This window comes from Pristiophorus japonicus, chromosome 11 (genome assembly GCF_044704955.1).
Source record: "Pristiophorus japonicus isolate sPriJap1 chromosome 11, sPriJap1.hap1, whole genome shotgun sequence".
Taxonomy (NCBI): Eukaryota; Metazoa; Chordata; class Chondrichthyes; family Pristiophoridae; genus Pristiophorus; species Pristiophorus japonicus.
The window spans coordinates 34,605,714-34,626,001 of NC_091987.1; the positions used below are offsets into that span (position 1 = coordinate 34,605,714).

General features: G+C 46.8%; 1 protein-coding gene across 5 annotated transcripts in view; it reads left to right on the plus strand.

The window, feature by feature from the left end:
* The window catches only part of LOC139276009 (cilia- and flagella-associated protein 47-like), a 1,107,008-nt gene that overhangs the window by 904,146 nt on the left and 182,574 nt on the right, over positions 1–20,288 (plus strand). For all 5 annotated transcript variants that reach the window (XM_070893331.1, XM_070893333.1, XM_070893335.1 and 2 more), the window contains 2 exons: positions 16,469–16,580; positions 19,004–19,108. In XM_070893331.1, coding sequence (XP_070749432.1) covers positions 16,469–16,580; positions 19,004–19,108 — 217 coding nt within the window. The remainder of the gene's footprint in view (positions 1–16,468; positions 16,581–19,003; positions 19,109–20,288) is intronic.

Consider the following 20,288-nt stretch of genomic DNA (forward strand, 5'->3'; position numbering starts at 1 on the left):
TGTAAAAGTTAGTAATCAGATTGTTGAATCTTAGTGCTCCCATGCCCCAAGATCACTCTCCCATCACTACATGCCTCCCATCGCTACTAATCTATCAAGGTATATGACCTTCCCAATTTGCACTATTTCTACATGCCATGTGTGCAACCTATCTCCTACCTACCTGCATCCTGGAACATCATCCTATCTATACTGAGTTTATAAAAAAAGGTCAGAGATAAAATTAACTGTACAGTTAAAAACAAACATATAATAATATTCAAGGTCACAAATTTACACTTTCCATACTTTTACACTTTCTGCACAATTCTGCCCATAATCATGGAATTCAATCCAAAAAACTAGCATTCCCATAGTTCTGTGTAATTAAAATATAACTTATTATTGACTCACCATAAATCACTGCCCATGATTATATATATTGCATGGAATAAACAGCATATTCTCTATTAGCAATGCTACAGGATCTATTGTGTATTACAAAAATTAATAGATAAATGGGAGTGATATCAAGTCTCCTTTTCACCTCGTGCCTCAGAGGCCGACTGTAAATCACTTGAACTTCACTTGTGCAGTTTGACAACATCTGAAACCTGCGATGAGACGATTGTCCGTCAAGGGTATCATTATACTTTGTTTGCATTTTTTCATCTATTGGCATACTGGGCACCCCTTGTTTCAAGTGGGATAATCCAATATGACATTGTTATGCCATCTTTGAGATTTCACGAATCAAGCTGGCTGGTATTTAAAACTGAGCATATTTTTCAGAAAATAAGCAATAATAGACAATTGTCTCTGATGAACGAAGAACTAAAGACAAAAGGGATGAGACTGGAGGTTTAGTCCTTCAATTGACCTGTTACCCATAATTTCCTCGTATAGGCAGCATCGATAATTGCTATTGAACCTTATTTTCTCATATTTTCGAAGAATTAATTTTTCTTTACTTTGATCTGCCATCAGTACTGAGAATGTATACTTGCACTTCCAGTATAGAGAGGTGCTAACATTCTGAAATACACATAACACCCGGTCATTCTCTTTTTCTGTCTCAGAGGGATACCACAGAATAATTTTGACAGGACATCTGATTTGAAAGCTCTGATTGTTTATACTCACCATTTTGATAATGACCTGTCACATGAAGTCACACTCAGTTCTGCTGAATTATCCTTGATTTGTTTTGAAAGAGCAAAAGATTTACACAAAAACAGAAACTGAGTCTAACTGAAAAAATAACTCAAAAAATTCTAGAATTTTACCAGCAGCCTCACAGAACAACAACTTGCATTTATATAGTACCTTTAACATGGTAAAAATATCCCAAGGCGCTTCATAGCAGCATTATCAAACAAAATTTTACACCGTGCCACATAAGGGGAAATTAGGGCAGATGACCAAAAGCTTGGTCAAAGAAGTAGGTTCTTAAAGGAGGAAAGAGAGGTAGAGAGGAGGAGAGATTTAGGGAGGGAATTCCAGAGTTTAGGGTCTAGACAGCTAAATGCGCAGCCACCAATGGTGGAGCAATTAAAATCAAAGATGCTCAAGAGGCCAGAATTAGAGGAACACAGAGAGCTCGAGGAGTTGCGGGGCTGGAGGAAATTACAGAGATAGGGAGGGATTTGAAAACAAGGATGAGAATTTTAAAATCAAGCAATTGCTTAACCGGGAGCCAATGTAAAAGAGAGGAAGAGAAACTTATTTGCACGGAGAGTTGTGCGGCTATGGAATTCACTTCCAGGCTTGCTTGTTGAGACAAACTATGCCAACATTCAAGAGGTGGATGAAGGAAAGGGGATAAAGGGATGTGGGAACAGGGTAGGTAAATGCGATGGGACTATTGCTCGCAAGGAGAGTCAATGTTAATATGGACTAGTTGGACCGAATGATCTGTTTCCATGTTGCAACTTCTATGTATTCATACAAGAACATAACATAAGAATTAGGAGCAGGAGTAGGCCATGCGGCCCCTCGAGCCTGCTCCACCATTCAATGAGATCATGGCTGATCTTCTACCTCAACTCCACTTTGCTGCACTATCCCCATATCTCTTGATTCCCTTACTATCCAAAAAACCTATCTGTTATGTATTTAACCCCTTGTAACCTTATAACCTGCATCACACCTGTCCACCAGAGGGCCTACCTGTTGGGGTCCCATGGGATCCCAGCATCCCTTGGGAGTACAGTATATAAGCAGGCCACCCACGAGGTAACTGCACTCTGGAATTACAATAAAGGAGCTAAGGTCTCTCTTGCTCATTACACACAGTACTTGGTCTGACCATTTATTATGAGCATAACAATTGGCGACGCATTAACGAACCTCGTGAAAATGCAAAGAACAGTCGGCATCCTGGAGAAGTTCTCGGAGGGGGACGATTGCGTGCCTTCGTGGAGAGACTCAACTAACATTTCGTAGCCAACGAGCTGGAAGGGGATGAGAACGCGACCAAACGAAGGGCGATCCTCCTAACTCTCTGTGGGGCCACTACTTGTGGCCTCATGAAAAATCTCCTGGCCCCGGCTAAACCAACAGATAAATCCTATGGAGAACTGTGTACGCTGGTCCGGGAGCACCTAAATCCTAAGGAAAGTGTTTTGATGGTGAGATATCAGTTCTACACGTGTCAACGATTGGAGGGCCAGGAAGTGGTGAGCTACATCACCGAACTAAGGCACCTTGCAGGACATTGTGAGTTTGAGGGATTCCTAGAACAAATGCTCAGAGACTTTTTTGTACTGGGCATCGGACATGAGACAATCCTTCGCAAACTGTTGACTGTAGAAACTCCGAATCTGAGTAAAGCCATAACGATAGCCCAAGCATTTATGTCCACCAGCGACAACACCAAGCTGATTTCACAGAACAAAGAAGTTTCGGCCAGTACTGTGCATAAAGTAATGTCGGTTTTGAGCAGAAATGTACAGGGCAGAATGTACACGCCGGCTTCTGTGGCCCGACCTCAATTGACCCAGAGTCCGCCATCATCTGTTAATGCGAGGCAGTTAACACCCTGTTGGTGCTGCGGGGGTGATCATCGGCCCCATCAATGCCGCTTTAAGCACTATGCGTGCAATGGTTGCAAAACAATGGGACACCTCCAACGAATGTGCAGGCGAGCTGCAAACCCTGCAAACCACCAGGTTGCAGAGGAAGATCGGTCCACAGTGGGTCAGCCGGAATTGGAAACTCGTACGGAGGAGGCAGAGGTGTACGGGGTACACACGTTCACACCGAAATGCCCACCAATAATGTTGAAAGTTGAACTGAACGGTATTCCAGTGTCTGTGGAGCTGGACACGGGGGCAAGTCAGTCCATAATAAGTAAAATGGCCTTCGACAGGCTGTGGGGGAAGAAGGCACACAGGCCCAAGCTCAGCCCCATTCACACGAAGCTAAGGACTTATACAAAGGAACTAATCCCGGTAATTGGCAGTGCTGAAGTCAAAGTCTCCTGTGATGGAGCAGTGCACGAACTCCCGCTGTGGATTGTGCCAGGGGATGGCCCCATGTTATTTGTCAGAAGCTGGCTGGGGAAAATTCGCTGGAACTGGGACGACATCCAAGCGCTTCTGTCAGTTGACGACACCACATGTACCCAGGTTCTAAGCAAGCTCCCATCGTTATTCGAGCCAGGCATTGGAAGTTTCTCGTCGGCGAAAGTGCAGATCCATTTGGTTCCTGGTACGCGACCCATCCATCACAAGGCTCCAGCAATACCGTACATGATGCGTGAAAAAGTGGAAATTGAGCTGGACAGGCTGCAATGTGAAGGCATCATCACGCCGGTAGAGTTCAACGACTGGGTCAGTCCGATTGTTCGGCTACTCAAGGAGCATGGTAAAGTTAGAATTTGTGGTGACTATAAAGTAACAATTAATCGTTTTTCGCTGCAAGGCCAGTACCCTCTACCCAAGGCAGACGACCTATTTGCGACCCTAGCTGGAGGGAAGACGTTCACCAAGCTGAACCTGACCGTGACCTACATGACACAGGAGCTGGAGGAGTCTTCGAAAGGCCTCACCTGCATCAAGACGCACAAAGGTCTATTTATTTACAACCGGTGCCAATTTGGGATTTGGTCGGCTGCAGCGATCTTCCAGTGAAACATGGAAAGCCTGCTAAAGTCGGTCCCTTGCACAGTGGTCTTCCAGGACGACATATTGGTTACAGGTCGGGACACCATGGAGCACTTGAAGAACCTGGAGGAGGTTTTTAGTCGGCTGGATCGAGTGGGGCTCAGGTTGAAACGCTCGAAGTATATTTTCCTTGCACAGGACGTCGAATTCTTAGGAAGGAGAATCGCGGCAGACGGCATCAGACCCACCGACGCCAAGACGGAGGCCATCAAGAACGTGCCGCGGTTGTTTCTGGAACTCCTTAACTACTTTGATAATTTCCTACCTGGGTTAAGCATCCTGCTAGAACCCCTGCATGCGCTACTGCGCAAGGGAGATGACTGGGTATGGGGGAATTCACAAGAGGCTGCCTTTAAGAAAGCCAGAAATTGACTGTGTTCTAGCAAACTGCTTGTCCTGTGTAACCCATGTAAACGACTAGTGTTAGCTTGTGATGTGTCGTCATACGGGGTCGGGTGTGTGTTACAACAGGCTAATGAATTGGGAATTTTGCAACCAGTTGCGTATGCATCCAGGAGTTTGTCCAAGGCCAAAAGGGCCTACAGCATGGTTGAAAAAGAAGCTCTGGCGTGCGTTTACGGTGTAAAAAAAATGCACCAGTACTTGTTTGGCCTCAAGTTTGAGCTTGAAATAGACCACAAGCCGCTCATATCACTATTCTCGGAGAGCAAAGAGATCAATATCAATGCCTCTGCCCGCATCCAAAGATGGGCGCTCACGCTGTCGGCATACAACTATGTAATTCGCCACAGACTGGGCACAGAGAACTGCGCAGATGCTCTCAGTTGGCTACCATTGTCCACCACAGGCGTGGAACTGGCACAGCCAGCGGACTTGCTTATGGTCATGGAGGCATTTGAGAATGAGAAATCCCCCGTTACGGTCCACCAAATCAGGACCTGGACCAGCCAGGATCCTTTACTGTCCCTGGTAAAAAAACTGTGTCCTCCATGGGAGCTGGTCCAGTCTCCCAGTGGAGATACAGGAAGCGATTAAGCCATCCACAGACACAAAGATGAACTGTCCCTGCAGGCGGACTGTCTCTTGTGGGGCAATCGTGTAGTCTTGCCCAAGAAAGGCAGAGACACATTTATTGGGAAACTACACAGCACCCACCCAGGCATCATGATGATGAAACCCATAGCCAGATCCCACGTGTGGTGGCCAGGCATCGACTCAGATTTAGAATCATGTGTACGCTGGTGCAACGCTTGCTCTCAGTTGAGCAATGCACCCAGAGAGGCACCGCTAAGTTTATGGTCCTGGCCATCCAAACCATGGTCGAGGATCCATGTAGACCATGCAGGCCCATTCCTCGGCAAAATGTTTTTGATTGTCGTGGATGCTTACTCAAAGTGGATTGAATGTGCAATCATGTCTGGAAGCACATCCATGGCCACCATTGAAAGTCTAATAACTATGTTTGCCATGCATGGCCTGCCCGATGTCCTAGTCAGCAACAATGGGCCGTGCTTCACAAGTGCCGAATTCAAAGAGTTCATGACCCGCAAACATGTCACATCTGCGCCATTTAAGCCTGCATCCAATGGCCAGGCAGAACGGGCAGTCCAGACCATCAAGCAAAGCTTGAAACGTGTGTCGAAAGGCTCCCTGCAGACCCGGTTGTCCTGAGTACTGCTCAGCTACCGCACCAGACCTCACTCACTCACAGGGATTCCCCCAGCCGTGCTGCTCATGAAAAGGGCGCTTAAAACAAGGCTCTCTCTGGTCCACCTTGATCTACATGATCACATGGAGGACAAGCGGCATCAACAGAGTGTGTACCATGACCGCGCAAACTTGTCACGCGATATTGAAATTAATGATCCTGTGTTTGTGCTCAATTATGGACATGGTCCCAAATGGCTCGCTAGCACAGTCACAGCCAAAGAGGGGAGCAGGATGTTTCAGGTCAAAGTGACCAATGGACAAATGCACAGAAAACACTTGGACCAAATTAAACTGCGGTTCACCAACAGCTACGCACAACACTGAAGAGGACACCACCAACTTTGACCTTCCAACACACACACAAGTGGCAACTGACATCACAGTTGACCACGGAACAGAACTCATCATCCCCAGCAGCTGACAAGGCCGGCTGCCCAACAGCCCAATGAAGAACTGACCAACCCAACCACACCAACATTTGTACCGATATGATCGACAAGGGCGCGCAAAGCCCCAGATCATCTCACCTTGTAAATAAGTGTATTGTTGACTTCACGGGGGAGCGATGTTATGTATTTAACCCCTTGTAACCTTGTAACCTGCGTCACACCTGTCCACCAGAGGGCCTACCTGTTGAAGTCCCAAGGGATCCCAGCATCCTTTGGGAGTACAGTATATAAGCAGGCCACCCACGAGGTGCCTGCACTCTGGAACTACAATAAAGGAGCTAAGGTCACACGTACTCATTACACACAGTATTCTGTCTGACCATTTCTTATGAACATAACACTATCGACCTCTGTCTTAAAGACTGAGCCACTACAGCCCTCTGGAGTAGAGAATTCCAGGGATTCACCACCCTCTGAGTGAAGGAATTTCTCCTCATCTCAGTCCTAAATGGCTGAACCCTTATTCTGAGACTGTGACCTGGTCCTTGACTCCTCATCCAGAGGAAACATCCTCCCTGCATCTACCTTGTCAAGCCCTGTAAGAATTTTGTATGTTTCAATGAGATCATCTCTCATTCTAAACTCTAGAGAATATAGGTCTAGTCTACTCAATCTCTCCTCATAGTATAGTCCCTCCATCCCAGGAATCAGTCTGGTGAACCTTTGTTGCACTCCCTCAATGGCAAGTATATCCTTCCTTAGGCAAGGAGACCAAAACTGTACATAATACGCCAGGTGCGGTCTAACCAGGGCCTTATATATTTGCACACAGAAACAGATGTCGTTACTCTTATATTCAAATCCTCTTGTAATAAAGGCCAACATACCATTTGTTTTCTTAATTGCTTGCTGTGCCTGCATGTTAACTTTCAGTGATTCATGTACAAGGACACCCAGGTCCCCCTGAACACCAACACTTCCCACTCTCTCACCTTTTAAAAAAATACTCTGCTTTTCTATTTTTCCTACCAAAGTGAATAACTTCACATTTCTCCACATTATATTCCATTTGCCATGTTCTTGCCCACTCACTTGGCCTGCCTATATCCCCTTGAAGTCCCTTTGCATCCTTTTCACAACTTACATTCCCACCTAGCTTTGTATCATCAGCAAACTTGGATATACAGGTTGTATCTCTCCAGTCCGGGACTCTTGAGTCCAGAAACATCCGTCCAGCATCATTCCCGGCGGGGGTGGCATCCCGCACTGTGTCCTGGGGCTGGCAGCTCCTCTTCTCCCCGCTGCCTCCGGTGTTCCCTCCTTGGTCGGGTCGGCCCGGAGACGGAACGAGGCCCGAGTTTTGCAGCTGGAGAGTGACGGCTGACTGAGGCGCCGAAGCTGGGCCTGAGAAATGCTGCACAGTAGGCTTCTGCGCAGCGCATACACAGAACACAGCCGGGTCGTTGTCAGCAGTGTTGTCAGCAGTACTCGGTAAGTCTACTGCTGACAACGCTGCTGACAACGCCTGGGGTCGTCGTTCCTGCTGTGTGTTTGTGTCGCTTGTGAGGCCCCAAATAAAATAAGGAGTTTTAATGAATTCTGAGCTGTTTTTGTGTGCATTCTCCATCAATACAGAGTTTTCCAGCAGAGAGTGAGTGAGTGAGTGAGACAAATCTATGGTCAGTGTGACTTCCTGTGGTCCAGAAAATTCTCTGGTCCGGCATCGGTCAAGTCCCAAGGGTGCAGGACCAGAGAAGTCCAACTGTATTACATTTGGTCCCCTCATCCAAATCATTTATATAGATTGTGAACAGCTGAGGCCCAAGCACCGATCCTTGCGGCACCCCATTAGTTACAGCCTGCCAACCTGAAATTGACTCGTTTATGTTATGTTCAAAATAACGCCACAAGATTGTATATTGTAAGCTCAAACTGTTGTGACCTTGGTCTCTTTAATGTAACTCCAGAGTGAAGAAGCAGCATGGTAGACTGCCTTTTATACCTGCTTACCCAGGGTGTGCAGGTGACCCTTGGGCCTCCCAGGTGCGCCCCCTGGTAACAAGTCTTACACATTGGTAATGTTTCCATACATAACATCATTCCCACCTCCTCCCAAAGTCATAGATACAAGTTATTTACAAGCTGAGGCGATCCGGTGCTCTGCGTTCCCAGGTTGATCGCCTGAGTTAAAGTCCTGGCATGGGTGAGTCGGTCAGATTATTGCTGCACTGCGGTGTGGCTGGTCTGATCGGACTGTCGGGCATGGTGGGTTCATCCATGTGGTTGACCGCGAGGTCGATTGCTGGTTGGGTGTGTGTGGGTGGATCATTGATGGTAATGTTCTCTTCAAACTGTTCTTGGTTGGTAGTTTGGTCTGATCCAAGTGCTTTCTGCACGTTTGTCCATTCAAAAGTTTGACAACAAACACTCCATTCCCCTCCTTGGCCAACACGGTGCCAACAACCCATTTGGGACCATGATGGTAATTAAGAACAAACACAGGGTCATTAACCTCAATGTCACGCGATACAGTCATGTGATCATGGTACACGTTATGCCGGTGATGCCAGGTTTCTACATGATCATTGAGATCCTGGTTTTGAGTGCTCTCTTCATTAGCAGTTCTGCAGGGGGAACTCCAATAAGCGAGTGGGGTCGCGTGCAGTAGCTGAGCAGAATCCGAGATAACCGGGTCTGCAGGGAACCATCCGTCACGCGTTTCAAGCTCTGCTTGATGGTTTGGGCTGCCCTTTCTGCTTGACCATTGGATGCGGGTTTAAACAGCGCAGACCTGACACGCTTGATACCATTGCGGATCATGAACTCGCTGAATTCCGCGCTGGTGAAACATGGTCCATTGTCACTAACAAGGGCATCGGGAAAACCATGGGTGGCGAACATGGCCCAGAGACTTTCAATGGTGGCAGTGGACGTACATGACAACATTATTATACATTCAATCCATTTAGAGTAAGTGTCCACTGCTACTAGGAACATCTTTCCTAGAAAGGGGCCAGCAAAATCTACATGGACCCTGGACCACAATTTGGAGGGCCATGACCACAGACACAGTGGGGCCTCCCTTGGTGCATTGCTCAACTGTGAGCAAGTGTTACATTGGTGTACGCATGACTTCAATTTCGAGTCAATGCCGGGCCACCAAACGTGCGACCTGGCGATAGCCTTCATCATGACTATGCCTGGGTGGGTACTGTGAAGTTCGCGTATAAACTTTTCCCTGCCTTTTTTTGGCAAAATTACACAATTCCCCCATAGGAGACAGTCCGAATGGATGGACATTTCATCCTTGCGTCGGTGGAACGGCTTAATTTCGTCTTGCGTTTTCCCTGGAACTGCCGACCAGCTCCCACTGAGGACGCAGCTTTTAACTAGTAATAGCATAGGGTCCTGGCTGGTCCAGGTCCTGATCTGGCGAGCCGTGATGGGTGACCCCTTGCTCTCAAAAGCATTCATTACAAGAAGCAAGTCTGCGGTTTGCACCATTTCCACCCACGGTGATGGGCAATGGTAGCCGATTGAGGGCATCCGCACAGTTCTCAGTGCCTGGTCTATGGCGGATTACATAGTCATATGCAGATAACGTTAGTGCCCATCTTTGGATGCGGGACGAAGCATTGGTGTTAATACCTGAGAACAGCGAAATGAGCGGCTTGTGGTTGGTTTCGAGCTCAAACCGGAGTCCAAATAGGTATTGGTGCATTTTCTTAACCCCGTATACGCATGCTAATGCTTCTTTCTCAACCATACTGTAGGCTCTTTCAGCCTTAGATAAACCTCTGGACTCATATGCAACCGGTTGCAGTTTGCCTGAGCCATTGGCTTGCTGTAACACACAACCAACCCTGTACGAAGATGCATCACAAGCTAGTACTAAACGTTTAAATGCGTCATACAATACAAGTAACTTGTTAGAACATAGCAGGTTTCCGGCCTTGTTAAAGGCAGTCTCTTGAGCTTTGCCCCAACCCAGTCGTCACTCTTGCGTAGCAATAAATGCAATGGTTCCAGCAAAGTGCTCAACCCCGGTAGAAAGTTACCAAAATAGTTGAGGAGTCCCAGGAACGAACACAGCTCCGTCACATTCTGTAGTCTGGGTGTATTCTTGATGGCCTCCATCTTGGAGTCCGTGGGTCTGATGCCATCCGCCGCAATCTTTCTTCCTAGAAATTCGACCTCTGGCGCCAGGAAAACACACTTGGAGCGTTTCAGCCTGAGTCCCACTCTGTCCAGTCGCTTGAGGTTGTGCAAGTGTTTGGTGATGTTGCGGCCAGTGATCAAGATGTCGCCTTGAAACACCATGGTGCGAGGAACCGATTTCAGCAGACTCTCCATATTCCTCTGGAAGACGGCCGCAACTGAGCGAATCCCAAAGGGGCATCTGTGGTATATGAACAGTCCTCTGTGCGTGTTGATGCACGTCAATTTTTTCGAAGGTTCAGCCAGCTCCTGTGTCATGTAAGCAGAGGTTAGATCCAGCTTGGTGAATGACTTCCCTTCTGCAAGCATTGCAAACAGGTCACCCGCTTTGTGTAGTGGGTACTGGTCCTGTAACGAGACTCGGTTGATCGTTACCTTGTAGTCCCCCAGATTCTGACCATCCCGTCGCTTTTCAACACTGGAACAATTAGACTGACCCACTCGTTGAACTCGACTGCCGATATGATCCTCTCTCGTTGAAGTCTATCCAGCTCGATCTCGACTTTCTCTCGCATCATGTATGGATCCGCTTGGGCCTTGTGATGAATCAGGGACTCGATGGATCTGCACTTTGGCACCTGTGAAGTTGCCGATGCCTGGCTGGAATAACGACGGGAATTTGTTCAGCACTTGGACGCACAAAGCGTCATCCACCGAAGACAGTGCTTTGATGTCTTCCCAGTTCCATCGGAACTTTTCTAGCCAGCTTGTACCGAACAGCGTTGGGCCATTGCCTGGTACAATCCATAGTGGTAAATCATGCACAGCTCATCGTACGATACCTTTACTGCCGCACTGCCAATGACTGGTATGAGCTCTTTGGTGTAAGTGCAGATCGGGCTTAGTTTTGGCCTTTGTGCCTTGTTGCCCCACAGTTTTTCAAAAGCCTTCTGGCTCATAATTGACTGACTCGCCCCCGTGTCCAATTCCATGGAAACTGGAATGCCGTTTAATTTGACTTTTAACATTATCGGAGGGCTTTTGATGGTGAAGGTGTGTACCCCATACACTTCCTCTTCAGCCTCGGGTTGAGTTACCTCTCTTACTCGTTCAGCGTGATCTGCGCCGGATCAGTCATCTTCTGCCGACTCTGCCATGTGGTGAGTCACAGCACGTCTGCACATTCGCTGGAGGTGCCCCATTGATCCACACCCCTTGTACACGTAGTGCTTGAATCGACATTGATGGGCTCGATGATTACCCCCACAACGCCAAAATGGTGCTAATGGATTTGTATTCACGCCCCACGGCAGACTCTGAGTCATCCTAGATCTGGCCTCTGCGGGCGTGTAGGCCCTGCCATGCACAATTCTGCCTGCTGAAGGCATTATTTTATGCAAAGTACTTGCCGGTGAGCATCAATGCTGCAATGATATTTGTTTAGTGTTATCGTTCCTGGACATAAAAGCCTGGGCTATCGTGATGGCCTTGCTCAGATCTAGGGATTCGGCAGACAGCAGTTTGCGAAGAATGACCTCGTGGCTGATTCCAAGCACGAAAAAGACCCGCACACACTTCCCCCAAAAATCCAGCAAATACGCACAATCCCACAAGGCGTCTTAGGTCGGCGACATAGCTCGCCACTTATTGGCCCTCGGAGCGGTGGTTCATATAAAAGTGATACCTGGCCATCAAGATGCTCTCCTTCGGCTTGAGGTGTTCCCGAACCAGCGTGCGCAACTCTTCATATGTCTTCTCTGTTGGTTTCGTTGGTGCTCGCAGATTTTTGATGAGGCCATATATCGTGGACCCGCAAACGGTGAGGAGAATCGCCCTGCGCTCGACCGCGATTTCTTCCTTTTCCAGCTCGTTGGTCATGAAGTACTGGTCAAGATGCTCAATGAAGGCTTCCCAATCATCACCCTCAACAAATCTCTGAAGAATACCAACAGCAGCCATAACCGTGTGAAAGTTCGTGATCTGTTACTCGTCACCAATTGTTATGTTCAGAATAACTCCACAAGACTGTATATTGTAAGTTAAAACTGTTGTGACTTTGGTCTCTTTAATTTAACTCCACAGAGTGAGGAAGCAGCATGGTAGACTGCCTTTTATACCTGCTTGCCCAGGGTGTGCAGGTGGCCCTTGGGCCTCCCACAGATACGCCCCCTGGTGGCAAGTCTTACACATTGGTAATCTTTACATACGTAACAGTTTATTTCTACTCTCTGTTTTCTGTCTGTTAACCAATCCTCAATCCATGCTAGTATATTACCCCCAATCCCATGATCCCTAATTTTGTTCGAGAACCTCTCGTGAGACACCTTATCGAAATTTATGAATTATTGTTGCAAACTGCTTTATGACTAAGGAGAAATTATAGCTGAATTATATGTACTGAGTTCTAGGTCTGAGGTTAGGCATATGTGATTATACTACATTTAACCTAAAAAGAAAGACCCAAGAGATTCATTAAAATGAAGAAGCGATAATTTGTGGAAAATGTACTGGTTTTAATGAAAGAAAAAGGCTTATAATGAAATTGGGCTGGATTGATGTGCATACGGTATGTTAGAGTAGTGGTTATGTTACTGAACTAGTAATCGAGAGGCTGACTATAATCCACAAATAATAAGATAAGAGTAAATTCCTTTTGAAAAATGAGTAGAGCCGGGACACAGACCATTTCAACTCAGATACACTAACCTCTACGTCTGATTATCCAATCCTCGCTACCCTGAAGCAAAGCTGCCTTGCAAAGTTTATCTTTACATCTATAAACATTCTCATCGGGAATTTCCTTGGGGGTTCAGCCACTGTAACTTCAGTGTAAGATTGGCAAAAAGTCCCCGGCTATACAACATAAATGGGATTTTCACCACAGTTATGGCGGGTAATTGAGTACACCTAGCACCTGTACCTGAACTAACTGGCCTGCTTGGTAATCAAAAGTACACAATGGGACCAATATTCAACCCCGCCGGAAACGGGTCGCACCTCCCGTTTTTCTTGCGTTTTGGCCTCCGCAAGCGGTCCATCTTGCGAAATTCAGCTTTTTGTTGGTTTTTTTCGATTGTGGCGGAAGTCGGTCATAGTGGGGGTGGGAGTGGAGTTCCGTCATAAGAGGGGTAGAAGTGGGAGCGGAGTGTCTGCCGCTGTCAGTCATCAGCGCCGGGCTGGTGAAGTCATCGCGTTGGTGCGTCAATGCATCACTCCCCTTCAGTTAAAGGGGTGAGCCGCTGCGAGCTCTTCAGTTTTTTAAAGTTAGGTCCACTGGGCCAGCAGGGAGGATTTTGGCTGGGCCAGTGGCCCGGCACCCAAGAGGGGGTAGTCGGCCGACCAAAAAAAAATGGCGGCCGCAGCGGTGCACCCTCCCCTTTAATGGAGGCCACACTGCCATTTTATACACACTGCAAACACAATGCACTGACAGAAAAAACTGTCGGGGGCACTGCACGGCGGCCAGATGATTTTCTATGGTAAATTTTGCTTGCGGGGCGGGACATCAGCAGTGCGCACTTTGATAACGCACTTAGGATGGTTCAACAGCAGCGGGGTGGAATTGGGGACCGCCAGAAAAACCACTGGGGAGAATTTTGCGAGCGGCGATTAGTCGACTACAAATCGGCAGCCATTCGACACCGCCACTTGGCTGCCATTATCCAGCAGTAACAGGCCTTATCGGGAGGCTGAATTTCAGCTCCAACATGTTTTTCTCCAAATGTAGTCAGGAACTTTGTAAAGTGAACTTGAAATCGCACATGCAAATATGACATGTGGCCATAAATTCTGACTTGTGACTTCTATGAGTTAACTACTTCATTGGAGGATTCCCCTGATGAGTTTCTCCAGTGAATTCTTCTCCTTCATCTTCTTAGGCGGTCCCTCGTATTGAGGATGACTTGCTTCCACACCAAAACGGGATGAGTTCACAGGTGTTTCAATGAAGGACCTGACATTAGAGGTCCCGAATTACATATTGAAGGGTGGAAGAAGCCTGTGTGTGGATTTTTTTAATGTGTGATGGCTGTTGCACACCAGCCACCACACGGGCTTGACAGAGTGAGGTCTAATTCCAGTGGTAAGGATTAACTGGAGATCTGCTCTGCTGCATGGAACTAGTATGCACACATATCGCTGTGTGGGCTGACCCATGCTGTCCCTGGGCCCTCGCCTCTTCTGGGCCCTGGATCGGGGTCCAGTGAATTATTGAGCTATACAGACCACAAGGGCCCCAGATCAATCCTCAGTTTGTGACTAGTTAGCTGTTGATGGGTAAGGTTAGAGAAGGGAAAATCATCCAAAGCTTCTGCTCCTAGTTGCTATTCAGTCACCCTGTTAGAAGTGTGTGTCTGTCTTATAAGTGGATCAAGCTCTGCTGTGATGTGTCTGCAGTTAAATAGCACACCAACACTAACTGTAAAGCATTACAGATGACTAATGGGCATTTTAGGTGAGATAACAGAGGGAAACTGGCACCTCTTTATTTATGTAGATTGCTCTGCATTGTTCTCACTTTAAGATAAGATCAATTTAAAAAGCGTAATGAAAAAAGCATGGTGGGAAGTTTCCATTTATTCCTGTATAATTCCAAACAACTGCTGAGCATCTGCATCATGTCAAATCATCTGGTAATAACACACATGCACCAGCATAAAATAAGTACTAGAAGGCAATTCAATAGATGTTACACTTTAAAAAAAAACGGACGCGGTTGTTTGTACTGTGAAAGTGGCCACCCTGGCCCGCCCTTTGTCAATAATTGATCCCCTTGAAGGATAAGCCACATCCTAAAGTTTCTCTGGAATGTGTAACTGGAACCGCCCATCCCAAGGTCTCACTGTCTTTGCAAATTGTAACTCGATCCACTTTAACTTCCAGAAGCCACAGAGGATAGATCTCCCCAGAAGACACCAAGGGCCAGCCAAAGTCCCGTACCCCAGCATCCCTCCCCCAGCCGAAGTGCCTTACCCCAGTTCAAGTGCATGCCTCCCCCAGCCGAAGTGCCTTACCCCAGCACAAGTGCAGCCAACCTCCAGCCAAAGTCTCTCCTTACACCAGCGCAAGTGCATGACTTTATCCCCCCACTGCCCCCACCCCACCATCGATGGGGCATTGTGTACAGATTCTTAACAGGTTTATAGGGTATAAAGTGAATAGTGACAGTGTCGTGACTTCTGGATTTCATCCACTCCAATGATGTCCATTGTAGGGGGTTGGAAGAACTTGATCCGTCTTACCTGAGTTCCCTCTTTCTCGTCCGATCTCCCCCATCCGTGTCTCCCCACACCCCCATCTCTCTCCCCCCAGTCTCTCTCTCTCTGTCTCTCCCCACCCCCACCCCCACCTCCCACTCTTTCCCTCTCCCTCCCCCAGTCTCTCTCTCTCTCCCAAACCCCTCTCGGCCCCCCGCCGCTTCTCTGCCCGCCATTGCTTTTGGACCCCTCGCGGGCACTCTCAGCCCCCCTCGCCGCTTCTCTGCCCGCTGCTGCTTTCGGACTCCTTGCGGGCCCTCTCAGCCCTCTGCTGCTGCTCTTGGGCCCCCGCTGGCCCTCTCGGCCCTCCCCCGCCGTTTCTCTGCCCACTGCTGCTCAGACTCCCAGAGGCCCTCTCGGTCCCCCGCTGCCGCTCTCGGCTTCCTGCTTGCCCTCTCGGCCCTCCCCCGCTGCTTCTCTTCCGGCCGCCGATCTCGGACTCCCGCGGGCCCTCTCGGCAGTCCGCCGACGCTCTCGGCCGTGTAGAATGAGAGGGGGGCTGCACTTCCGGTCTGGCACTTCCGGTTCGGGTGGGAGGCATCGGGGGGCAGAGCTTGACAGATGCATGCGCAGAAAAAACACAGTACAAATAATTACTTCCTAAAAAGAACGGCTGTTCTAATTTAAAATGGCATTTTTACATCTCAGTACATTTTTTAATGACATTTTGACCATTATTTTAACAATCTCTTCTACTCACCCTTTTAGTGTATATGGTGAAAATTCTGCTAAAATCTGCAAACTGAGTGAATTATGTACTGATGTGTTTCAGATATCTACTTTTTTAAAATCTAAACTAAAGAATTATTTCTATGCAATGACTGTGGCTATGTGATAACTCTTTCTGCAGATGGACTCGTCAGTTCATCCCTCTGGCTAATTCTACTGATGAGACTCTGAAATTGGGAATTGTTAACAGTAACCCAGGAATTTTCTTATTAGAGATTGATCCTAGAAAACTTGTGAGTATCTGGACAAAGTAACCATAGCATTTGTTATTTTTAGAGCTACGACATAATAAGAACATAAGAACATAAGAAATAGGAGCAGGAGTAGGCCATATGGCCCCCCGAGCCTGCTCTGCCATTTAATATGATCATGGCTGATCCGCTAATGGACTCAGGTCCATTTCCCTCCCCATAACCCCTTAATCCTTTACCGGTTAAGAAGCTGTCTTAAATTTATTCAATGTCCCAGCTTCCACAGCTCTCTGAGGCAGCGAATTCCACAGATTTGCAACCCTCTGAAAGAAGAAATTCCTCCTCATTTCAGTTTTAAATGGGCGGCCCCTTATTCTAAGATTATGCCCCCTAGTTTTAGTCTCCCCATCAGTGGAAACATCCTCTCTGCATCCACCTTGTCAAGCACCCTCATAATCTTATACGTTTCGATAAGATCATCTCTCATTCTTCCGAATTCCAATGAGCAGAGGCCCAACCTCCTCAACCTTTCCTCATAAGTCAACTCCCTCATCTCCGGAATCAACCTAGTGAACCTTCTCTGAACTGTCTCCAAAGCAAGTATATCCTTTCGTAAATATGGAAACCAAAACTGTACGCAATATTCCTGGTGTGGCCTCACCAATCCACTGTACAACTGAAGCAAGACTTCCCTGCTTTTATACTCTATCCCCTTTACAATAAAGCCCAAGATTCCATTGGCCTTCCTGATCACTTGCTGTACCTGCATACTAACCTTTTGTGTTTCATGCACCAGTACCCTCAGGTCCCGCTGTACTGCAGTATTTTGCAATTTTTCTCCATTTAAATAATAACTTGCTCTTTGATTTTTTTCTGCCAAAGTGTATGACCATACACTTTCCAACATTATACTCCATCTGCCAAATTTTTGCCCACTCACTTAGCCTCTCAACGTCCTCCTCACACATTGCTTTTTCTTCCATCTTTGTATCGTCAGCAAACTTGGCTATGTTACACTCGGTCCCTTCTTCCAAGTCGTTAATATAGATTGTAAATAGTTGGGGTCCCAGCACTGATCCTTGCGGCACCCCACTAATACTGATTGCCAACCGAGAATGAACCATTTATCCCGACTCTCTGTTTTCTGTTAGTTAACCAATCCTCTATCCATGTTAGTATATTACCCCCAGCCCCGTGAACTTTTATCTTGTGCAGTAATCTTTTATGTGGCACCTTGTCAAATGCCTTCTGGAAGTCCAAATACCACATCCCCTTGTTCCCCTTTATCCACCCTGTTCATTACATCCTCAAAGAATTCCAGCAAATTTGACATTCACAGATAAAGTAATCCTTCGGTTTTCCAGCCGAGTCCTGAAATTCTTCTCATTCTTCTCTTCTGCTATCTCTTCCCATTGTCTTCGTAGATGTTGTTCAGAGGGCTTTCTGTCCCCCGGAGGATCACATTCTCCCTCCTGTTGACTGCCTGCACATGGGCCTAAAAAGCTGCATCAGAGAATCTGAATGCCCTATCTGTAGCTTTGCTTCCATTCTTGCCGTTAGAAAACTTTTCCTGCTGCTGGCTGCAGCCAGAGTGCACCACCCCTTTAAAAGGTGCAGGTCGCCTTTAAATGGCGTAAGTGACACCGAATTCCCACCCTTCCAAACAGGTGTGCCGGCAATAAGCAGCAGGGTAAATTGGCAGCACGCCTGCCTGATGATGATGACCTCCCAACACGAATTTTATGTGCTCCCTGCGACAACATGCACAGGCACGTGTAGTGCCCTGCTAAGTCCACCGTTTTCAGGTGGATCAAATTTCTAGGCCATAGAGTTTTCTTTGAGCCATTGGAACAACTCAGTGTGCATTTTAAATGTAAACTATGTTTAGGTATAGTAGAAGAGACTGTGTATTGTGACAACATTATAAAATATGTTTCTTTTTCAAATGCCATCTGTTCTGAATTATCACATTATCTCCGCAAAGTATAAAAATATCCTAAGATGATGATACCACCATATGTGGTCTACTTTAATTTACATCATAAACATACCGAACATGGCTTGATAAATATCTTAAGATGATTTAACACAGAAAAAATAGATGCAAAAAATATTCAGCGCAGGCTCTGAAGGAAATTCATGGCTTGGCCAGGTCCTGGCTGATTTCCCTGTGGCCTCGTTGCACTTCCAGCCAGACATGTACCGCTCACCCAGGACAAATTTAGGCCCTGGGTTTCCAAAATGTAAATATTGTATTTCTGCATACATGGCCATGACATTCTGAGATTCTGTGTAAAAGTGCTGGATCTTTTGTTCCTAGCAGACCTTCTGTGCTGACCATGAAGAATTCAAGTAGCAGTCTCCACTAATCACACAAAATGTCATACAGTCAATATAGTACATTAAAGGAACTAAGCTATAAAACTCAGTATTGATTTTATGTTTTGATTTCTTTCTGTTCACAGTTAATTGTGAATCCTCAGTCTACAACCGAAGTACCTGTTCAATTCTCTCCTTCAACACTGGGAAAAGCTAATCATTGTGCAACTATTATCTTCAAGTGTCCTCAGGTATATTTTTTCATTTCTCTTCACAATCTATATTAATGATCTGGATGAAGGGGTTGGGGGAACTGTCTACAAGCTCACAGATGACACAAATATCTATGGTAATGTTAGAGCCTTGGATGAGGAAAAAATTATTATAATCAGATCTAGATGCAAAGATGAATGATATTTAATATAGATTATGTACATGGGAAGGGCTAACACCAAGCATGTATATACCATGCAGTTTTCTGAAAGTCTATTGAGTGGGAAAGAGACCTATTTGATACTACTTAAGCCTCTAAAGGTTTCCCACTATGTAAACTTGAGGTCATCCAAAACTCAGCAGCCTGTGTCCTAACTCGCACCAAGTCCTGATCACCCATCACCCCTGTGCTCGCTGACATACATTGACTCCCGGTTAAGCAATGCCTCGATTTCAAAATTCTCATCCTTGTTTACAAATCCTTCCATGGCCTCGCCCCTCCCTATCTCTGTAATCTCTTTCAGCCTCACTTCCCCACAAGATATCTGCACTCCTCAAATTCTGCCCCCTTGAGAATCCCTGATTATAACTACTCAACGATCAGTGGCCGTGCCTTCAGCTGCTTGGGCCCAAGCTCTGCAACTCCCTCCTTAAACCTTTCCATCTCTGCCTCTCTTTCCTCCTTTGAGACGTTTCTTAAAACCTACCTCTTTAACCAAACTTTTGGTCATCTGCCGTAATTTCTTCTTATGAAGCTTGGTATTAAATTTATCTGTTTTGTCTTATAACACTGCTGTGAAGCGCCTTGGGATGTTTTACTACGTTAAAGGCCCTATATAAATAAACGTTGTTGTTGTTGTTTACAACCAGTGCCGTGAGGCTATGGCAATAGCAGGTACAGTATTAGGATGAAAAATCCTGCGATACCACGAAGGGGGGGTGGAAGCTGCCTGTCCGTGAGTGCTTTTAACGTGGGATGGCTGTTGCACACCGGCTACCACACGGGCTTAGCTGAGCAAGGTCTTGGTCCAGTGGCAAGGGCTGTATGAGCTTAATTGCCTACGGCGAGATGTGGACCGTAAGCTTGGCGCTGAGCAGCGCCCTTCAGGGAGATGGTAAGCAATCCGAGGCCTGGATGGGGGCAGGCATTGGGAAGGTCAGAGGTCCATTTTGTGGAAGGAGTCAGAGTGTTCAGAGTGGAAGGAGGAGCGGTCAGAG